The 19,499-nt window shown below is 43.7% G+C and overlaps 1 protein-coding gene across 1 annotated transcript in view; it reads right to left on the bottom strand.

Moving 5' to 3' along the window:
- Nucleotides 1-4,598: 4,598 nt before the first annotated feature.
- Nucleotides 4,599-19,499, bottom strand: part of LOC135112391 (uncharacterized) — a 22,005-nt gene continuing 7,104 nt past the window's right edge. The window contains exons 2-4 of the mRNA XM_064026817.1: nt 19,368-19,499; nt 15,738-15,882; nt 4,599-6,112 (exon numbers count right to left, since the gene is read on the bottom strand). The exon at nt 19,368-19,499 is cut by the window's right edge and continues 90 nt beyond it. Of these exons, the coding sequence (XP_063882887.1) occupies nt 4,631-5,500 (870 nt within the window). The 5' untranslated portion in view covers nt 5,501-6,112; nt 15,738-15,882; nt 19,368-19,499 and the 3' untranslated portion in view covers nt 4,599-4,630. The remainder of the gene's footprint in view (nt 6,113-15,737; nt 15,883-19,367) is intronic.

Genomic DNA, 19,499 nt, shown 5'->3' with positions numbered 1-19,499 from the left:
CATTTATTTGGTTAGTTTAGTTCGTTAGTTATTCATTTACTTATTTCTACTTATTTTTACCTTTGTTTTCATTTTGTCTTCTCTATTTCTAAGTTCTATTTTCTCCCTACGTCTCCTTCCTCTATTCTGTTTTCGTCTCTTTGCCTATATGCTCTCCCTCCTCCTGTTCTTCCACGAATCTCTCTCTCTCTCTCTCTCTCTCTCTCTCTCTCTCTCTCTCTCTCTCTCTCTCTCTCTCTCTCTCTCTCTCTCTCTCTCTCTCTCATCTTACCTCCCTTCATTTCTCTCTCTAACAGTCTACTCCTCCCCCTCCCCCTCCTTCTCCTCCTCCTCCTCCTCCTCGCATTACCTCGTTCCCATCTTTACCAGTGTGTTATTTTCGTCCTTCCATGTTTGGTAGGAAGTTCGTTTTCTCTATTACGTTCCTTATTTTCTTTGGTTACCCCTTACGTGCCGCTGATGGTCGCTTCCGTTTTCTTTCCCTAAATGCAGATAGTTTGATTTCCTCTTTTTTTTTCAGCATTTATTTCCTAGTATTTATTTTTCTTCCCTTCTTCCACTTTTTTTTTTTTTCTTGTGTGTGTGTGTGTGTGTGTGTGTGTCTGTGTGCATTATTTGAAGTTTGCATCCGAGGCGGGTGTGTTTTCATGGAGCAAGGACAAGAGAGAAAGGAGGAAGGAAGGGAGCGAAGAGGAGGAAGAGGGGGGAAGATTAAGGGGAGGAGGATGAGGAGGAGGAGGAGGGAACACAATGAAAATAGAGCGAAGGTAAGAGATGAATAGATGGTTGAAAACAGGAAAGGGAAGGAGGAAACAAACGTGAAAGGGAAGAGGAGGAGGAGGAAGAGAAGGAGGTGGAGGAGGAGGAGGAGGAATGAAAATGAGAGGAGGGAAGAGAGAGGAGAGTGACGAGAAGCAGAATCTTCAAAACCCTTCACGTGGAAGTAATGCTGCTTTTATTGCTTGCGACAGTGTGGGGTAAGCACACACACACACACACACACACACACACACACACACACACACACACACACACACACACACACACACACACACACACACACACACACACACACACACATCACCGATTTATAGCTCAAAGTATAACAGAATTCTACATTATTTACTTTTAGCACAGTACTTATTACTTAGAGAGAGAGAGAGAGAGAGAGAGAGAGAGAGAGAGAGAGAGAGAGAGAGAGAGAGAGAGAGAGAGAGAGAGAGAGAGAGAGAGAGAGAGCGCATGTATGTCTAACACACACACACACACACACACACACACACACACACACACACACACACAGGAATCATTAGCTTAACCTAATCATGAAGGAAAAGTAACATTTAATCTCAATCACAAAATCGAAATAAAAGTTTAGAGTTCATCAACGACAAAACAACGAAACCTTTGCATCTGGAAAATAAATAAATAAATAAATAAATAAATAAATAAATCCTCACAAAATCCTATAAAACAAATATTTCTTCTGTAACAAAGCAAGATTAAATGTGTAGGAGAGGAAAAAGAGCAGCTGACAACAGAAAAAGAAAACGGAGACTATGATGATGAACAGAAAACGGCATCATTGAAAAATACACATATCGTTCTGGCAAACACGCGGTGCTTCTTGAAAATCAGTGTTTTGATTGTAACTTTTTTTTTTTTTGAGGGGGAATAAAATGATTTGTCCTTACAGATTATTGACATCTTTTTACTTGAGTTGGTTTAGTTTTATCCTGAAATCCAAATTCCCCTTTACGGCATTAATGAAAACATGTCACTGCCAGACTCACAGTGCCTCTTGAAGTTAAGTTTATCGCATTAACTCTTCATGGATTTCGAGTTTTTAGAATATTATTATTTTCATCTAGAGATTGTCCATGATTCCCATTTTTCCAGAATGCTTCTTTGCCTTTGTGTGTGTTAAAGACCTTCCTCTGCCTCGATACGTAACCTGAACAAAAACTATATTCCTGTATTAACCCAAGTGTCTAAGCGTCTCTCTCTCTCTCTCTCTCTCTCTCTCTCTCTCTCTCTCTCTCTCTCTCTCTCTCTCTCTCTCTCTCTCTACGTATAGTTAAGCTACAATACTCCCCGCGTAAATGGAGCAATACTTTATTCTTGTATTAACGTTATTCATCTATCAGCTTAAGTTTATCAGCGTGTCTTTCTATATACTTAAGACGTCTTCCCGCCTCGACGCTCCTGCACTCCATTGGTAAAAAACTGCAACAATCCTCGTGTACATATTGCAATACTTTCATCTTGTATTAAGTGAATCTTCAATACACGGCAAGCGAAACAACAAGATCGGATTCAGTACACCATTGCCATGATCGATTTTGTGATTCAGTGGTTATATTACAATGTTCGCTTATTTCTCTCTCTCTCTCTCTCTCTCTGGGTTACAGCATCAATAATTAGTTTAGTGAATGTATCTTAAGAAGTCAATAAAATCTCTCTCTCTCTCTCTCTCTCTCTCTCTCTCTCTCTCTCTCTCTCTCTCTCTCTCTCTCTCTCTCTCTCTCTCTCAAGCCTGTCACTCCTCTACCATTTCCCTCTGATAGCCTTTCCTTCCCTCCTTCCTTCTTCAAAAGCAAGGAAGATGTAAGGAAAAATATATGACACGAAGGAAGGAAGGAAGGAAGGAAGGAAGGAAGGAAAAATAATGGATTAGAATAAGAAATAGGAAAGGACTGAATAGGAAAGCATCTCGACTGTTTTACTGATGGGAGAGGGAGAGGGAGTGGGGAGAAAGGAGAGAGAGGGAGAGGGGAGAGAGGAGAGGGATAAGAGGGAGAGCGAGGTGTGTGTGTGTGTGTGTGTGTGTGTGTATTTAACATTATATTTATATTGGTTGTTTAATGATGTCATTGTTTTTTTAGTTTGCATATAAATTTTTGTCTATTTTATTATTGTTGTCACTATCATTATCATTCTTATTATTCCCTCTTTTAGTATTTCTGCTTATCTCTTTACTTATTTATTTTTATTCATTAATTTTCTTTTTATTATGGTTTTATTTTCTTTCATAGGATAAAAGTATTCGGGTTAGAATATTGCCTGGTTAGACTACTACTACTACTACTACTACTACATACACTAGCTATTCAATTACTTTCACTATACAATCCTTGCTTCTATCAATCTAAACACACAACAATAGCAAGATTACTACTACTACTACTACTACTACTACTACTACTACTACTACTACTACTGGTATTACTACTATCATTATATACACTACCTGTCTATCTACTTTCACTCTACAATTCCTTCTTCCACCAATGTAAACACACTACAACACCAACAACAAGAGTATGCCCACGAAGACACCATGTTTACGAGTTTGTTTCCGTTCATCCCTCTTACACGCCACATTTTTCCCATTTCCTCCCATATTTCCCTCTCTTCCTCCCGTCACGTGTTCTCTGGTGATGAAAGAAGGATCAGGTGTCACGGACTTACCTGCGTGACTCGGTGCAGTGCTGGGAACAGGTGATAAAGGTGCTAAGTCTCTGTCAACACTCCACTCCCGTTCGGCTCAATGTTTACGTTCGTCGTCCATCCGGATTCATGCGGATTAGGACGGGACGGATTTCGCTCCCGCCTCTCCCTCTCTCTTTCCCTCCAGCCCAGAAATAATAGTATCTTTTGAGCCATTACCCTAAGCCGTTTTCTCTGTTAATACGATTAAAAATGGGATAATTCAACGCGGTAACTTTATTATGATGCTTTTGTTTGTGTGTGCGTGTGTCTTTATGTGTATATTATATTTTGAAGGATTCTGGCGTATTATTAAGAGAGCAGGGTACATAAAATATAAATTTAAATCATAATAAATGAGTTTTAATCCCCTTTAATTCAAAATAAGCTGATTATACTCGATAATGATGCTTTTGTATTATTGCTTATGTATATTTATTTTGAGTGATGGGTTCACGGGTAGAAAGAAGTTAAATTCAGCAATATTAAAGCAGTTTTTTTCCTTTATCTAGGCTCAGATGAAAAGTTTAGTATTTCGATTCACATTACTGATGTATTATACAGTACGCTTATTTTGAGGGATGAGATCAAGGGTACAAAAAAGTTAAAATTAAGTAATACTAAAGGAGTTTTTCCCCTTCAGTTGAGTTGGGATAAAAGGTTCAGTATTTTGCCTCATGTTGCTTAGGTAGGCCTAAATTTTTACGGATGAAATTAACAATAGAAACAAGTTAAGTTAAGAAATATTAAAGGAGTTTTCCCTCCACCTGAGATGGGATGAAGGGTTCAGTATTTCGTCTCATACTGCAGGATTCACGTAACTGTTCGGAGCGACGCGGAGCGGGTTCGTCTCGGGTCCGTGCCGGGAAATTTATTAGCGCTAAGTTGTGAGAAAGTTGCAGGCAAATACTTCGCCTTCACCCTGTGTGTGTGTGTGTGTGTGTGTCCGCTTCCTCATTTCTCACCCGCTGCTTCTCCGTCTTAATTAATGTGTTGTTGTTGCCGCTTTTGTTAAGTTGATGTGTTGGTACCCTTAGGAAAACACCTTGACTGTGTGTGTGTGTGTGTGTGTGTGTGTGTGTGCAGGGCGGGACAAAAGGCACGGGATACACCAATAAAAATATATATTTCATAAAACATTTCATACAAAACTCTCGTCCATGTCCTCCAGGCCTTCCTGCGGCTTGCCCTTCTCCTTCTCGTGGTACACGTGGAAGTGCTTCTCGTCCCCGAACCGCATCCTGGAGGAGGCGCTGTAGCGGCGCGGGGGGTGTCGCTCCCCCTCGTCCACCTCCTCGGGCTCCACGCGCTGCAGGGAGCCGCTGAAGGGCAGGTCAAAGCGGCGGTCCAGCGAGCGGTACTTGAGCAGCGCGTCGTCCTCTGCGTCCCGGATCTTGCCGGGTCGCGGCAGTGAGCGATACACAGTGCCGTCCTGTCGGCGCGGAGGCGGCTCGTAGTGGCGGCCCACGGAGGCGCTCACGCTGGGGGACTTCTTCATGCAGGCGGAGGGCGGCGAGCGCGGCAGCAGCGGGTCGTACTCGTGGCTCAGGCTACGCGTCGCGAAGGGGCCGTGCTCGCGGTCCCGCGCGCGGGGGTGGTCACGCCCCAGGTCTCGCTCCCTCGGGTGGTCCCGCAGGTGGTCCCGCTCGCGAGGAAGGTCCCAGGGAATGTCTCGGGGCAGGTCACGCTCCCGGGGAAGGTCTCGCTCCCGCGGGGGAAGGTCTCGTTCCCGCGGGGGAAGGTCACGCTCCCTCACGAGGTCCCTGTCCCGGGGGTGGTCCCTGTCCCGGGGCGGCAGGTCTCGCTTGGGGGGCAGGTCACGCTCCCTGCCCAGATCACGCTCCCGGGCCAAGTCCCGCGGCAGGTCACGCTGCCGGGGCAGGTCGCGGGAGAGTTCGCGGTGCAGGTCGCGGTCCCTGGGGTGGTCCCGCGGGTCGCGGTCTCGGTCTCTGTCCCTGGGCAGGTCGCGGCCCAAGTCCCTGGAGCAGTAGGGCGGCGAGGTGCCGGGCATGCGGAACAGGCCCAGCGGGGAGCCGTAGGGGCCCTCGCGCCCTAGTGAGGTGGAGGAGGTGGAGAGGTACTGCGGCGCCAGTAGGTCTCCGCCGTGGCCGCGGTCGTCGGACACGCTGCGGTAACGGCCCAGAGGCACCTCGCGGTCCCGTTACAGGTGCGGGTCCCGGTCGCGGTCGCCGTAAGCGTCAAAGCCGCGGCTGGAGACGTGCAAGGTGTGTAGCGTCTCGGGGTAGGAGCCGCGGGAGCCGTAGCCGTGCGGCCCCACGTCGCCGTTGGGTCCCTTGAGGCTGCGGCGCGAGGGATAGAGCGTCTCGTGGCTGGTGCGCGGCACCTCGTTCTTGTTGACCAGGATGCCCGCCGCGGGCTTAGGCGGCTCCACGAACAGCACCGTGCGCCCCTGCGACGCCTTGCCATTGTCTGAGGAACGGCTGTTCTCCTTGATGATGGGGCGCGACGGCTGGCGGATGATGGGTTGCAGCGGCACCGCCTCGCGTCCCCCAACGCGCCCCGACACTGTGTCGCGCCCCCCACCGCCTTCACCGTCACCCGCGCCCGATTTGACGTGGTTGTCGCTGGATGACGCCGAGTCCCCCTTGCTCTCTGAGGGACGCTGCGGGGAGAGAGAGAGAGAGAGAGAGAGAGAGAGAGAGAGAGAGAGAGAGAGAGAGAGAGAGAGAGAGAGAGAGAGAGAGAGAGAGAGAGAGAGAGAGAAGGGTGGCCCGGAAGGAAGGGGAGATGAGCGTGGTGTTGGCGGTACCGGTGGTGGTAGTGGTGGTGGTGGTGGGGGTGAGGGGGATGCGGGACAAGGAGTGGCGGCAACACAAAAACGAGTAATAAACGTGACAGGAGGGAGATGGAGGTAGAGATAAGAGATCATCAAATTGATTAATGGCGCCTATAAATGCCCAACCACGCTGTCAACCCCCAGAAGCCCCCACCCGACCCCCCGCTGCCTCCACCCTGGCCCTCCATGACCCCTGGCGACACCTACACCACGGCTATTCACTCCACACACTACTACTACTACTACTACTGCTACTACTACAACTACTACTACACTATAACAAAGGGACCCTACACTATAACAAAGGGACACTTATGGTATCCTTTCACGTCACATAAATCCACAGTCAGCCCGCGAAGGATTATGAAAAATGGACCGAGTGAGATAAAAAGAAACAGGTAAATAAATAATGAATAAAAACCACCACCACTACCATCACCACCACCACCACCACTATTCATCCACACCTTCCTACACCACCATAAAAAAGGGAAACAAATCAACACACATACACACACACACATTATTCACAACCGATGTACTCCACGCCATAAAAAAAAAATATAAATAAATAATAAAAAAGAAAAAACGGCCAATAAACAAAGAAAACGGACCGCCTCCCTGATACATTGAAAGGGTGACTCAGATAAACCTAAGACTTGAAAATAAACCTTATTGAGTCTGAGGATAAGGCTTAATTTACACGGAATTATCTTGTATCGAAGTGTATGAGGGAGAGGGAAAAAAATGGAGGATGAGAGAGGGACACACACACACACACACACACACACACACACACACACTTGCCTCCTCCTCCTCCTTCTCCTCTTCCTCCTCCTCTTCCTCCTTTTCCTTCTCTTTTCTCATTTTTCTCAATCATTCCTTATTTTTTTACGCATCTTCGTCCTTTTTATTGGCTTTCTTTCTCCTCCTTTCTTCCTTTTAGTATTATTGGCACATCTTCTTTTATTATCATTCATATTTCTTCTCTTATCTCTTTTTCTCTTTCTGTTTCCATTTATTAGTTTTTTCTTTATTGTTTTTTCCATCTTGACAAATTCTTGAAGTTTTTCTTTTAAGCATTTTATTGGTTTTCTTATTCCCTCTTCATTGTCTTCCTCCTCGTCTTCGTCTTCTTCTTCTTCTTCTTCCTCCTCCTCCTCCTTCTCCTCCAACTCGCTTTCCTCACACACTTCTTCTCCTTTTCCTCCAACCGATTTGTCATAGCCTGCTCTTTTTCGCTCCTGCTTCTCTCCTCCTTTCTCCATCTTTTTCTCCCATTTTCTTTTTTTCTTTTTAATTTTATATTTTTTCTTCTTTGGTTGTTTAGATGTCTCTCTCTCTCTCTCTCTCTCTCTGTCTGTCTCTGAGTGAGTGTGTGTGTGTGTGTGTGTGTGTGTGTGTGTGTGTGTGTGTGTGTGTGTGTGTGTGTGTGTGTGTGTGTGTGTGTGTGTGTGTGTGTGTCACTTAAGGAGGTTAGGGAAGGTCAAAAGCAGGTTAGGTCACGGCAGGTCAAGAAAGGTTGCAGGTCAAAGAAAGGTCAAAGAAAAGGAAATTCACAGGCACAGGATCTTGTTTACATATTCTCTCTCTCTCTCTCTCTCTCTCTCTCTCTCTCTCTCTCTCTCTCTCTCTCTCTCTCTCTCTCTCTCTCTCTCTCTCTCTCGTTCTTTTCAAATTCGCCGATTCTTTGTCCAGTCCTTTCTTTATTTTTCCTCTCTTTTCTCATTCATTTATATTTCTTTTTCCTCGTTTTTCTATCTTGTATCTTCTTACACACACACACACACACACACACACACACACACACACACACACACACACACACACACACACACACACACACACACACACACACACACACACACACACACACACACACAGCAACAAACAACCGGCCAAAGATTTAAGGAGGAAATAAAAACGAACATATAATCGCATCAATATCTACTACACATCCGGCTTCTTTCGGGTCCGGAGAGAGAGAGAGAGAGAGAGAGAGAGAGAGAGAGAGAGAGAGAGAGAGAGAGAGAGAGAGAGAGAGAGAGAGAGAGAGAGAGAGAGAGAGAGAGGATGAGGAAAAAGAAAAACGTTTGAATGCAGGAGGAAGGAAAAAATGGAGTAAATGGAGCTTAGAGGGAACATAAGAAAGAAAGAAAGAAAGAAGAAAGAGAACAATAAACAGAGGAAAGAGAGAGAAAAGAAAAAAAATGAAAACATGCGGTGGGATCAAGGAGGAAGTAAAGGACAAAGGGGAAAATGAGAGAGAGAGAGAGAGAGAGAGAGAGAGAGAGAGAGAGAGAGAGAGAGAGAGAGAGAGAGAGAGAGAGAGAGAGAGAGAGAGAGAGAGAGAGAGAGAGAGAGAGTTTTCTTTTTTAATGTTTCGTTTACATTAAAAAGGACAATACTAGAGAGAGAGAGAGAGAGAGAGAGAGAGAGAGAGAGAGAGAGAGAGAGAGAGAGAGAGAGAGAGAGAGAGAGAGAGAACAGATAAAGGCTTAATAAAGTAACACAAGGGTACTGAGGGACAGGTAGTAAGGAGGCAAAGGTGAGGGTTTACCTGCGCCTTATAATTAAGCCGCGCCTGTAATGAGCCCAAGCGAGCACAGGTAAGGCAGACTCTTCATTAATGAGACACGCACTTCACCTAAGCGAAATTATTTAGAGAGAGGTGGTGGTGGTGGTGGTGGTGGTAATAGTAGTAGTAGTAGTAGACTAATACTTTAAACAAACACACACACACACACACACAGAGAGAGAGAGAGAGAGAGAGAGAGAGAGAGAGAGAGAGAGAGAGAGAGAGAGAGAGAGAGAGAGAGAGAGAGAGAGAGAGAGAGAGAGAGAGAGAGAGACCCAGCCAGCCAGCCAGTCCATTAACGTGATTTTGAGAAAGACAAAACCCTTAAGAAAGAAAACAAAAAGAAATATGAAAATAACAGAACAAAAAGAAAAAGAAAAACAAAATTAAGTCCTTTTAAAACTTCTCTCCGTTTACATCTTACGGGCAGCCAATAGCCATCAGGCTCCCGGACACAGCAGCCAATGAGCATCACTTTTGAGGATCACCGGCCAATCAGAAGGAAGCACTGGTGTGTCCTGCGTTCGAATCCTGATCTTAGCTTTGGTTTCCTCTTCCCCTTAATTTCTTAGGAAGCGAAGAAAATTCTGCCTCTCTCTTTCCTCCTTTCCCTCTTTCTTCTCACGCAGCGGAGGGGAAAAGAGGAAAGACTAGATGGAGGAGGAGGCCAAGAGGAAAAAAAGACGGAGAGAAAGATAGATGAATAGCAGATGAAGAGGAGTATAGAGGAGGAAAAGAGAAGAACGGGAGAAAAGGAAAGAAGAGGGAAGAGAAAACAGGAAGGAGAGAATCAGAAAAAAAGGAGGAATAAAGAAAAGGAAGAGACAAAAGGGTAAAAAAAAAAAAAAAAGCAAAGAGGAAGCAGAGATTTAGAAAAAAGAAATAAAGACGAGGAAAGTAGACAAAAAGAGGTGAAAAATAAGTAGAAAGTTGAAAATCAGAAAAGAAGAAATAAAAGAGGAAAAGAGACAAGGGGAATAAAGGAAAGAAGAAACAAAAATAATTAAAAAGAAGGAAAAAGAGGAAAAAAATAAAAAGGAAGATGCTAAGATAGAGGAAACAGCTTAAAGTAAAAAAAAAAAAAAGGGGAAAGAAGAAAAGGAGAAATGGCGAGAATGGAACAAAAAATAAAGAAGAAAGAATTATAGAAAGAGATTAATAATAAAAAAAGAGGAAAGAGGAAAAATAAGAGAGCCAATAAGGAAAAAAAGATGAATTGTACTGAGAGAGGACAGACCTTCATTCTTTGTCCCTTTTTTCCTCTTTTTATTTTCCTATTGCTTGATAACAAAGGAAGAGAGACAGTAAATCTTCCTTCTTTTCTTCTTTTCTTCTTTCTCTTCTTCACCTTCCTTTTTTTCTTTCTCTTCTTCACCTTCCTTTTTTTCTTTCTCTTCTTCTTCTTCTTCCTCATTTTCCTTTGTCCTTCTTTCTCATCTTTTTCATTTTCTCTTCTTTTTTTTGTTTTCTCCCTCCTTCTTTTTCCTCATCTTCTTTTTTCTTTTTTTCCTTTCTCCTTCCTCTCCTTCATCTTTGCCCTTCTTTTCTTCATTTCTCTACATCTTCTTCCTTCTTTTCTTCTTTTTTCTTAATTTCTCCTTCCTCTTCCTCATCTTCTTCTTTCTTTTCTTTCTTTTCTTCTTTCTCTTCCTCATCTTCTTCCTTTTCTTCTCAAGTTCTCCTTCTTCCTTCTTTTCTTTCTTTTCTTCTTCCTTTTCCTTATCCTTTTCCTTGTTTTCTTCATTTCTCTTTCCTCTTCCTCATCATCTTCCTTCCTGCTTCCTCCTCATCTTCTTCCTTCTTTTCTTCCTTTCTCCTTCCTTTCCTTCCTTTTTTCCTTGTTCTTCTTCCTCCAGTTCCTCTTGAAAATTTCTTACCTTTTCAGTCCTTTATTTCTCCTCTCCTTCTGTTTGAAATTCCTCCTCCTCCTCTTTTTTCTTCTATTTCCCTTCTTGGTTTTACTGTGCCTCTTCTTTTTCTTATTTCTCTTGTTCTTCCTACTATTCTTTTTACCTTTTCTCTTTCTCATTCCTCCTCCTCCTCTTTCTCCTCGTTGTTCCCTTATTCCTCTTCATCTTTCTATTCTTCTCCTTCATAATTTTCTACCTATTATCTTTCTCTATCAATCTCTTCCTCTACTTCCTCCTCCTCCTCTTTCTTGTTCCTCTCACTCCTTCACCCTTATCGTCTCTTCTAATACTTCTTCTTCTTCTTCTTCGTCGTCTTTTTTGTCTTGTTCCTTCTATCCCTTCACCTCTTCTCCTCCTCCCTATACTTTTCCTCCTCCTGCTCCCTCTCCTCCTCCTCCTGCCTCTACTTTTTCTTCCGCCAAACAAACAATTTCGTTTCAGTGGACGCCAGACACCCTTTCCCTCTCCCTCTCCCTCTCTCCCTCTCGTCTCCCTCTCCCTCTCCCTCACCGCGGCCACGAGCAATGTTTTCAAAAGTTTCCTTACATGTGCTTTCCGTGGTATCTTCTTCCCGTTTTCCTCCATTTTTTCCCCCTACCTTAAACCTTTCTTTCCCTGTGTGTGTGTGTGTGTGTGTGTGTGTGTGTGTGTGTGTGTGTGTGTGTGTTCCCTTCCTTTTCCTTTCTCCAAGCCTCCACGTTTTCCTCCATTTGTCTGTAAGGAATTTATCTCCAGGGAGGGAAACTTGCTATTCTTTCTCTGTATCACTGTGGAAATGTGTGTGTGTGTGTGTGTGTGTGTGTGTGTGTGTGTGTGTGTGTGTGTGTGTGTGTGTGTGTGTGTGTGTATATAGCATCTCTCTTTCTTTTCTTAACTTTTATTCATTTTCTTTCTCTCTTTCTGAGGTAAGTGAATTGAAATTAGGCGAGAGAGAGAGAGAGAGAGAGAGAGAGAGAGAGAGAGAGAGAGAGAGAGAGAGAGAGAGAGAGAGAGAGAGAATAAAAGTCTAGTACAAACCTAACATGCCACATTCAAATACCTGTCTAACTCCACCAATTTCTCTCTCTCTCTCTCTCTCTCTCTCTCTCTCTCTCTCTCTCTCTCTCTCTCTCTCTCTCTCTTAAAATCCGTCACAATTGCCAGCACGTTAATGAATATTCCAATCTCATTAGCTATTTTTAGAGGCAAAGATCGCATGCAATTAACTACGTGCAAAAATTATGAGAGAGAGAGAGAGAGAGAGAGAGAGAGAGAGAGAGAGAGAGAGAGAGAGAGAGAGAGAGAGAGAGAGAGAGAGAGAGAGAGAGTGAGAGAGAGAGAGAAACTATTTTATCGCGGTAGTAAATTGAGAAACATAAAATAACTGAAACCGCTTATCATTTTCTTCCTTCCCAATTATTATTATTATTATTATTATTATTATTATTATTATAACTACTACTACTACTACTACTACTACTACTACTACTACTACTACTTCCATGCTTTCTGGGAACATAAAACTATAATCTCTCTCTCTCTCTCTCTCTCTCTCTCTCTCTCTCTCTCTCTCTCTCTCTCTCTCTCTCTCTCTCTCTCTCTCTCTCTCTCTCTCTCTCTTTCTCTACTAAATTTCCATCATGCCCACACAATTTATTATTCAGGGAGAGAGAGAGAGAGAGAGAGAGAGAGAGAGAGAGAGAGAGAGAGAGAGAGAGAGAGAGAGAGAGAGAGAGATAAAACACTAGCTAAGAGCGAGGTTACTTCATTCAGGAAGCGCTGGAGAGAGAGAGAGAGAGAGAGAGAGAGAGAGAGAGAGAGAGAGAGAGAGAGAGAGAGAGAGAGAGAGAGAGAGAGAGACTGAGGAAGGTGGGGGAGTGAATTAGTTTTTAGTTCCATCTCCTCCCCTCTCTCTCTCTCTCTCTCTCTCTCTCTCTCTCTATCGGGGCCCCAAGTGTCCTGTTCGGATTCGAGTTAATTTTCGAAAGCCGTATCCCTCCCCTTCTCCTCCTCCTCCTCCTCCTCCTCCTCCTCCTCTTCTTCCTCTTCCTCCTCCTCCAGGGTTGAGAGGAACCAGAGTTATAATGAGAGGAAAATATTCACACACATTGGAATTATTATGAAGGATAGATGAATAGTGTCTGTCTGTCTGTCTGTCTGTCTGTCTGTCTGTATGTCTGTCTGTCTCCCCTCCTCTTCCTTTTCCCCTCTTCCTTCCTATCTATTGCCTTTTATCCGTTTCTACTTCCCTTTATTAATCTTTCTCTCCTTCCTTCTTCCTTCCTCTTGTTCATTTATCTATTGTTTTCTACTTTCTTTTCTTATTCCTCTTTTTTTACGTTATTTTTTGACATTTAATTTTTTTTTGTTATTTCTATTCTTCCTTTTCTTCATCTTTTCTTTCTTCCTCCTTCGTTTATTCATTCCTTTTTTCCCTTCCTTCGTGTCATTACCTTTTCTACGTCCTTCTCTCTCTTTCTCCCCTCCTTTTTTTCTTCCTTGCTTCCTTTCTCTTCTCCTCTCTTCCATTTTCCTATTTTCTCTTTTCTTTCTGTTGTTCCTTCATTCGTTCAATTATTCCCTCTTCCCCTTCTTTCCTTCACATTCTCTATTTCTCATCTTTATTTCCATCTCTTCCTAGTATTTCCCTGTTCCTTAAGTACTTCATTTTCCTTCTCTTTCTCTTCCTATTCTTCATTATTCCTTTGTCTTCTTTTCGTTTTGCTTTCCGCTCTCTCTCTTCTTCGTTTCCTCCTCCTTTCCTCTTATCTTCTCACATCTCTTCCTTGCTTTGGTACGTCTCTCTCTCTCTCTCTCTCTCTCTCTCTCTCTCTCTCTCTCTCTCTCTCTCTCTCTCTCGCTTTGTGTTTATCTCCTCTCCTTCACTTCTTCCTTTCTCTTACGTGTCATGAGGAGAAAGAGGGAAGAAGGAGGGAAGGAATGAACCGAAGAACGCAAGGAAATGGCGATAAGAGAGAGAGAGAGAGAGAGAGAGAGAGAGAGAGAGAGAGAGAGAGAGAGAGAGAGAGAGAGAGAGAGAGAGAGAGAGAGAGAGATGAGAAACCAATTCAAATATACACAACCACAGAACACTGTTACACACACACACACACACTCACACACACACACACACACACACACACACACACACACACACACACACACACACACACACACACACAGCAGGAGGCTTAACAAGAGAAGGAGATAAGGGTGCGCAGAGATGCAGTTTTCCAAATTGAGTAATAGATCAGAGCAATGCATTACCAGAGGAAGTGGTGTGTGTGTGTGTGTGTGTGTGTAATAATAATAATAATAATAATAATAATAATAATAATAATAAACGGTTTATTATTTAGGCAGTTGACAAACTGAAAATGTACATAGGGGATGGGGAAAAACTTAACATTAATCCTAAAGGTAAGTCTTATCTAGGAGTGTGTGTGTGTGTGTGTGTGTGTGTGTGTGTGTGTGTGTGTGTGTGTAAACGTTATGTGTACGTGAATTCAAAGAAAATATATGTATAATGTCACGATCGCCTACTTACCTGCGATCGTACGATACCGGTTATCTCTCCAAGAAAGTGGACGTTACACTGATCCCGGAAAGTTTTAAAGGTCTGGATTTTTAAAGGCTTCGAGTGCCTACCCGACCTATCCGAAATCGTCAGAATTATCTCTTACTCCACCTTTACCTTGACTCAGCACACCTGGAATTACCTCTAATACCAGATTGTTGTTGGGGAGGGGGTAGAAAACACGATTATTCCATGTTACAAGCACATATATTAATACTAATAATAATTCACAAACAACATGAGGTAGCACACGTTACTACATGACGTTCTCGTCACTTCCCACGTCACCAGAACCCGTTTACACCTCCACCAGTCACAGAAATGTTTCCCCTCAACCGCAGGAATTTACCCGGACGCCATTTCCGCGTCCCCAGACAATAATTCCCGAATTTCACCTCCTCAAACCTCACAAGAGATTTACCTCCTCAAACCTCACAAAATATTACCATTATCACCAAAGATTACCCATAACACCATAACATCGTCCCCAAAATCACCAGTACACCACAACACCAACTTCCAAGGTTAACACCACAACCTCCACTCACAAAATGGCTGCCAGTTTGACCTATGACCCCTTCCAACAGCGTCACCGGCACAACTCAACAACCGAATTTCAGCGGACAAGAGCTCTTGGTACCACAAAAGACTCACTAACCTGATCCTGGATATCAAGGTTATACCGCTACACCACTAATACCTCCACAAGCTCACTCCATCACCAATCCACACCAAAATCCTCCCCTGAGAGACGCCTTCCCTCTACCTTTCCTCACGACCTAAGGCGCTCTGATTTTTCCCCTCCTTGGAATGTGTTGTTGCCCACTCAAGCTCCCCTCGTTTTCAACGTATTTCACCTCAATTATACTCCCTTCCTTATACATATAAAGATATAGAGAACTTAAATTATGAAGAGAATAATACTACATGATATAAAATGGGTAAATAAGCCTTACACTACTTATAACAATAATAAGGATAATGTCCGAATGGCAGGTAACCGGAACACGGGGACACTAAGAAAACGTGATCCCATTCAAGGTAAACTCGGCCAATAACATGACAATAATAACTTTGCATTTTAAAAACAGGATATTGTGTGTTTGTGTGTGACTAAATCTTGTAAAAATATGAATAAGGAAATAGGAATAAATCACATATGTAAGTGACGGAGGCAAATTCTCTCTCTCTCTCTCTCTCTCTCTCTCTCTCTCTCTCTCTCTCTCTCTCTCTCTCTCTCTCTCTCTCTCTCTCTCTCTCTCTCTCTCTCATATACTTATCCACTACCACTTAAATATAGAGATACAGAAAGAGAGAGAGAGAGAGAGAGAGAGAGAGAGAGAGAGAGAGAGAGAGAGAGAGAGAGAGAGAGAGAGAGAGAGAGTATACAAGAGAGCACACACTCACACGTCACGTTGATCACCACATGGTCCTGCAGGGTGTGTAGAGGCAGCTGTGGGTTGCTGACGCGGCAGGTGATCCGGGCCTCGTTGTCACGCCTCTGTACAGCCACGCGGACCCTGCTCATCCCGCCCACGCCCGTCACGTCCTTCTGCGGGAGAGAGACGAGCCTGTAGGAGTAGCTGGGGCAGAGTGAGGGGCACTGACAGAGAATTGCGGTGACGAAGGAAAGTTAGGTCTATATTCTCTCTATATATTTCTCTATATCTATTTATTTCTCTATATCTATTTATTTCTCTATATTTCTATATATTTCTCTCTTTGTCTTTCACCACGATTATTTCCAAGGCTAGAGAGATGATCAGCCAGATTCTCAAGAGTGTCTCTCCTGTTAATATACAAATCGTGTTCCTCTGTCACTAGAATCGTAAAAAAACACTCTTAGAAACCTAGTGTAGCTTCAACTGTAGCCTTTGGAATGTAGTGGTGGAGCGGCGCAGAGGTGTTTCAGAATATGGGACTCAGAATGATATTTCACGCTACCCACGCAGACATGTTTTTATGCATGGCTGGAGGAGGTGGCGGAGTGAAGTGGTGGTAGTTGAAGGAGGCGGTGAAGGAGGGAAGGTAGGCGCGTAGGGAGCCTGAAGGAGGAGTTGATTGGAGGGCTGCAGGAAGGGTCAGCTCCGCCACGCCCTGACGACCTCTCCTGCAGCGGTCAAGGAGAGTAAGGAGAGGAGTAAAGTGTGGTACAAAAGGATACCCAGAGAGAGAGAGAGAGAGAGAGAGAGAGAGAGAGAGAGAGAGAGAGAGAGAGTACGAACAAGGACAATGAGGAGAGAACAAAACGAGGAAACGGTCGAAATTTCTATGAATAAAACGAAAGAAAAAAAGTGATAGAATTAAACGTTAAAAATTAAAAATACGACTCTTTAAAATTTCTCCCGTCCAAGAACACACACACACACACACACACACACACACACACACACACACGATATTTGGCACGGGACCTTTTCTCTTCCTTCTTCTTTCTTTCTCCCTCTCCCTTTCCCTTTCCTTCCTCCTTTTCCTCTCCTCCTCCCCCCTCTCTTTCCTCCAAAAATCACAATCTCTTCCCTCCCTTCTCTTCCCTTTTACTGGCATTTTTTTTGTTCTTCCTATCCCTGTTATTCTTTCCTTCTATCTTTCTTCCCTTTCTTATCTCCTTTCATTTCCAATCCATTACGTATTTCCTTCTTCCTCTTCTGTTTTCTTCCTCCTTCCTTCTCTTCCTGCTCTTATTTTTAAACTACCTCTTCTTTCCTCCTCCTCTTCCTTCTTCCTCGTTCCTTCCTCCCTCCCCTCCCTCATTTCCTTCCCCTCACTTTCCTCTTCCTCTCTTTACCTTTCCTCCTCCTCCTCCTCCACCTTCCTTCTCTCCCTCCTTCATTTCCTTCCCTTCACGTTGCTCTTCCTCTCTTTACTTTCCTTCCAATTCTCTTCCCTTTCTTCCTCTTGCAGCTTCCCTCTTTCTCTTTCCTCTCCCTTCCCTCTCTCACTCTCTCTCTCCCCTCTCCCTTCCCTCTCTCCCTCCCACTCCTCTCCCTCTCCCGCTCTCTCTTCATATCAGCCAAAAAGGAGACAGACGTGGTAGAGGCGCCTGTGTCATCTCCTATTTGGTGTTTGAGGGAGAGGAGAGAGAGGGAGAGGGAGAGGGAGAGGGAGAGGGGAGAGGGGGAGTGAGGTGAGTGAGAGGAGGGAGGGAGTTGAAGAAATAGAACATGAAAGATTTGGCACCACCGCCTGACGTCACTCTCTCTCTCTCTCTCTCTCTCTCTCTCTCTCTCTCTCTCTCTCTCTCTCTCTCTCTCTCTCTCTCTCTCTCTCTCTCTCTCTCCTCCAATTTTGTCTTCCTCTCTCCTTTTCCTTACTCTACTTCATCCATCTCTCTCTCTCTCTCTCTCTCTCTCTCTCTCTCTCTCTCTCTCTCTCTCTCTCTCTCTCTCTCTCTCTCTCGTACCCTTATTCCCCTATCAATCCTTTCATCCTTCTACTCTTTTCCCCAATCACAAAATCCTTTATTCTACTCTCTCTCTCTCTCTCTCTCTCTCTCTCTCTCTCTCTCTCTCTCTCTCTCTCTCTCTCTCTCTCTCTACTATTGTATATATGGATTTCTTGGCATTTTGCTGTTTATTCCATCTCTCTCTCTCTCTCTCTCTCTCTCTCTCTCTCTCTCTCTCTCTCTCTCTCTCTCTCTCTCTCTCTCTCTCTGGCATGACAATAGGTTTCTCAATAGTCAATACCGAATGTAGACGTTCAAAACACTTCTAGATCTCTAAGCCGTCGTTATCAGGCCGGCCTGGACAAGAGAGAGAGAGAGAGAGAGAGAGAGAGAGAGAGAGAGAGAGAGAGAGAGAGAGAGAGAGAGAGAGAGAGAGAGACGTTCCAGTGCTCAACAACAAATCTGACAGGCTGGGAAGCGGGGCCGGCTCTAAATACGGGTTGCACAAAGGACAATTGAAAAATAAATAAAGAGACACAGTATCGGATGAACGGAAACGTGAAAAAAAGAGAGGAAAAAAAAAGAGAAATAAAAGGAGCATCGTCAAAAGAGAATCCAGAATTAAATACGTAGAAATGGACAATAAAGCCATGCCACAATACGGAGAAACTGCATTAGAGGGAATAAAGGAAATAATGAAAAGATGGTTAAATTTTTATGTTACGTAGGTCTGAAGACGAAAGTTATAAGTAAAGGGGGAGTTAAAGAAATACACTAAAAAAAAAGAAAAAAAAGTATAGTGATTTATCTTGTCTCTCCCTCCCTCTCGGGAGGGAGAGACAAGATAAAGAGGGAAAAGAGCGAAAGGAAATAGGGAAAATGGGAAACGAGAAGGAAAATAGGGAAAAAGGAATAAGGAACAGAAAAAATATGAACTGATAAATTTGGGAAAAGAACAAAGGGAGACGCAAAATACAGAGGCAAAAAGGGAAGGAAAAATAAGGAAAAAGGAAAGGGAAAAAGAGAAAAATATGAACTGATAGATTTAGGAAAAGAACAAAAGAAGAGATAAAATAGAGAGAGAAAAGAGGGGAAGGAAAAATAAGGAAAGAACAAAAGAAGAGACGAAATAGAGAGAGAAAAGAGGGGAAGGAAAAATAAGGAAAAGAAAAAGGGAGAAGAAAAGAAATAATGAAATATACATATATGGAAGAAAAAACAAAGGGAGGGGGAAACAAGAGGAGGAAGGAAAAGATGGAAGGAAAAAAATATGAAAAAAGAATAGGGAGCAAAGCGAAGGTGGATGACACAGGGTTCAGAAAAACAGGTGAGAACAACAGGTATTAAAGTCTAATTAGCAAGGTTAATTAGTTATAAATATTCACACATACACCATCATCATCAACACGAAAAATTACCACCACCATCACCACCACCATCATTATTGCCAACACAAATATTTACCCCCTCAACACACCACCATCACCACCACTACAACAAAATCACTACTACCCATACAAACATTTGCAACTCACCACACCACCATCACCACTACAAAAATGCCCTTCATCACACTATCACCACCACTATTACCAACACAAACCTAACTCCTATACCCCCTTCACCACCACTATCAACACCACAACACTTACGGTACATATCTATGGTAACTTTGGTGGTGGTGACTGCTACGGGGGCGGTGGCGGCCTTGCAGGTGAGTACGGAGTGGGCGTGGGCGCGAGTCAGCGGGTTGATAATAAGAGTGTTAGATACCACGGACCCGC

This window comes from Scylla paramamosain, chromosome 23 (assembly GCF_035594125.1).
Source record: "Scylla paramamosain isolate STU-SP2022 chromosome 23, ASM3559412v1, whole genome shotgun sequence".
NCBI classification, from domain to species: Eukaryota; Metazoa; Arthropoda; class Malacostraca; order Decapoda; family Portunidae; genus Scylla; species Scylla paramamosain.
The sequence above is the reverse complement of the archived record's forward strand: the minus strand, read 5'-3'. Positions and strand labels throughout refer to the sequence as shown.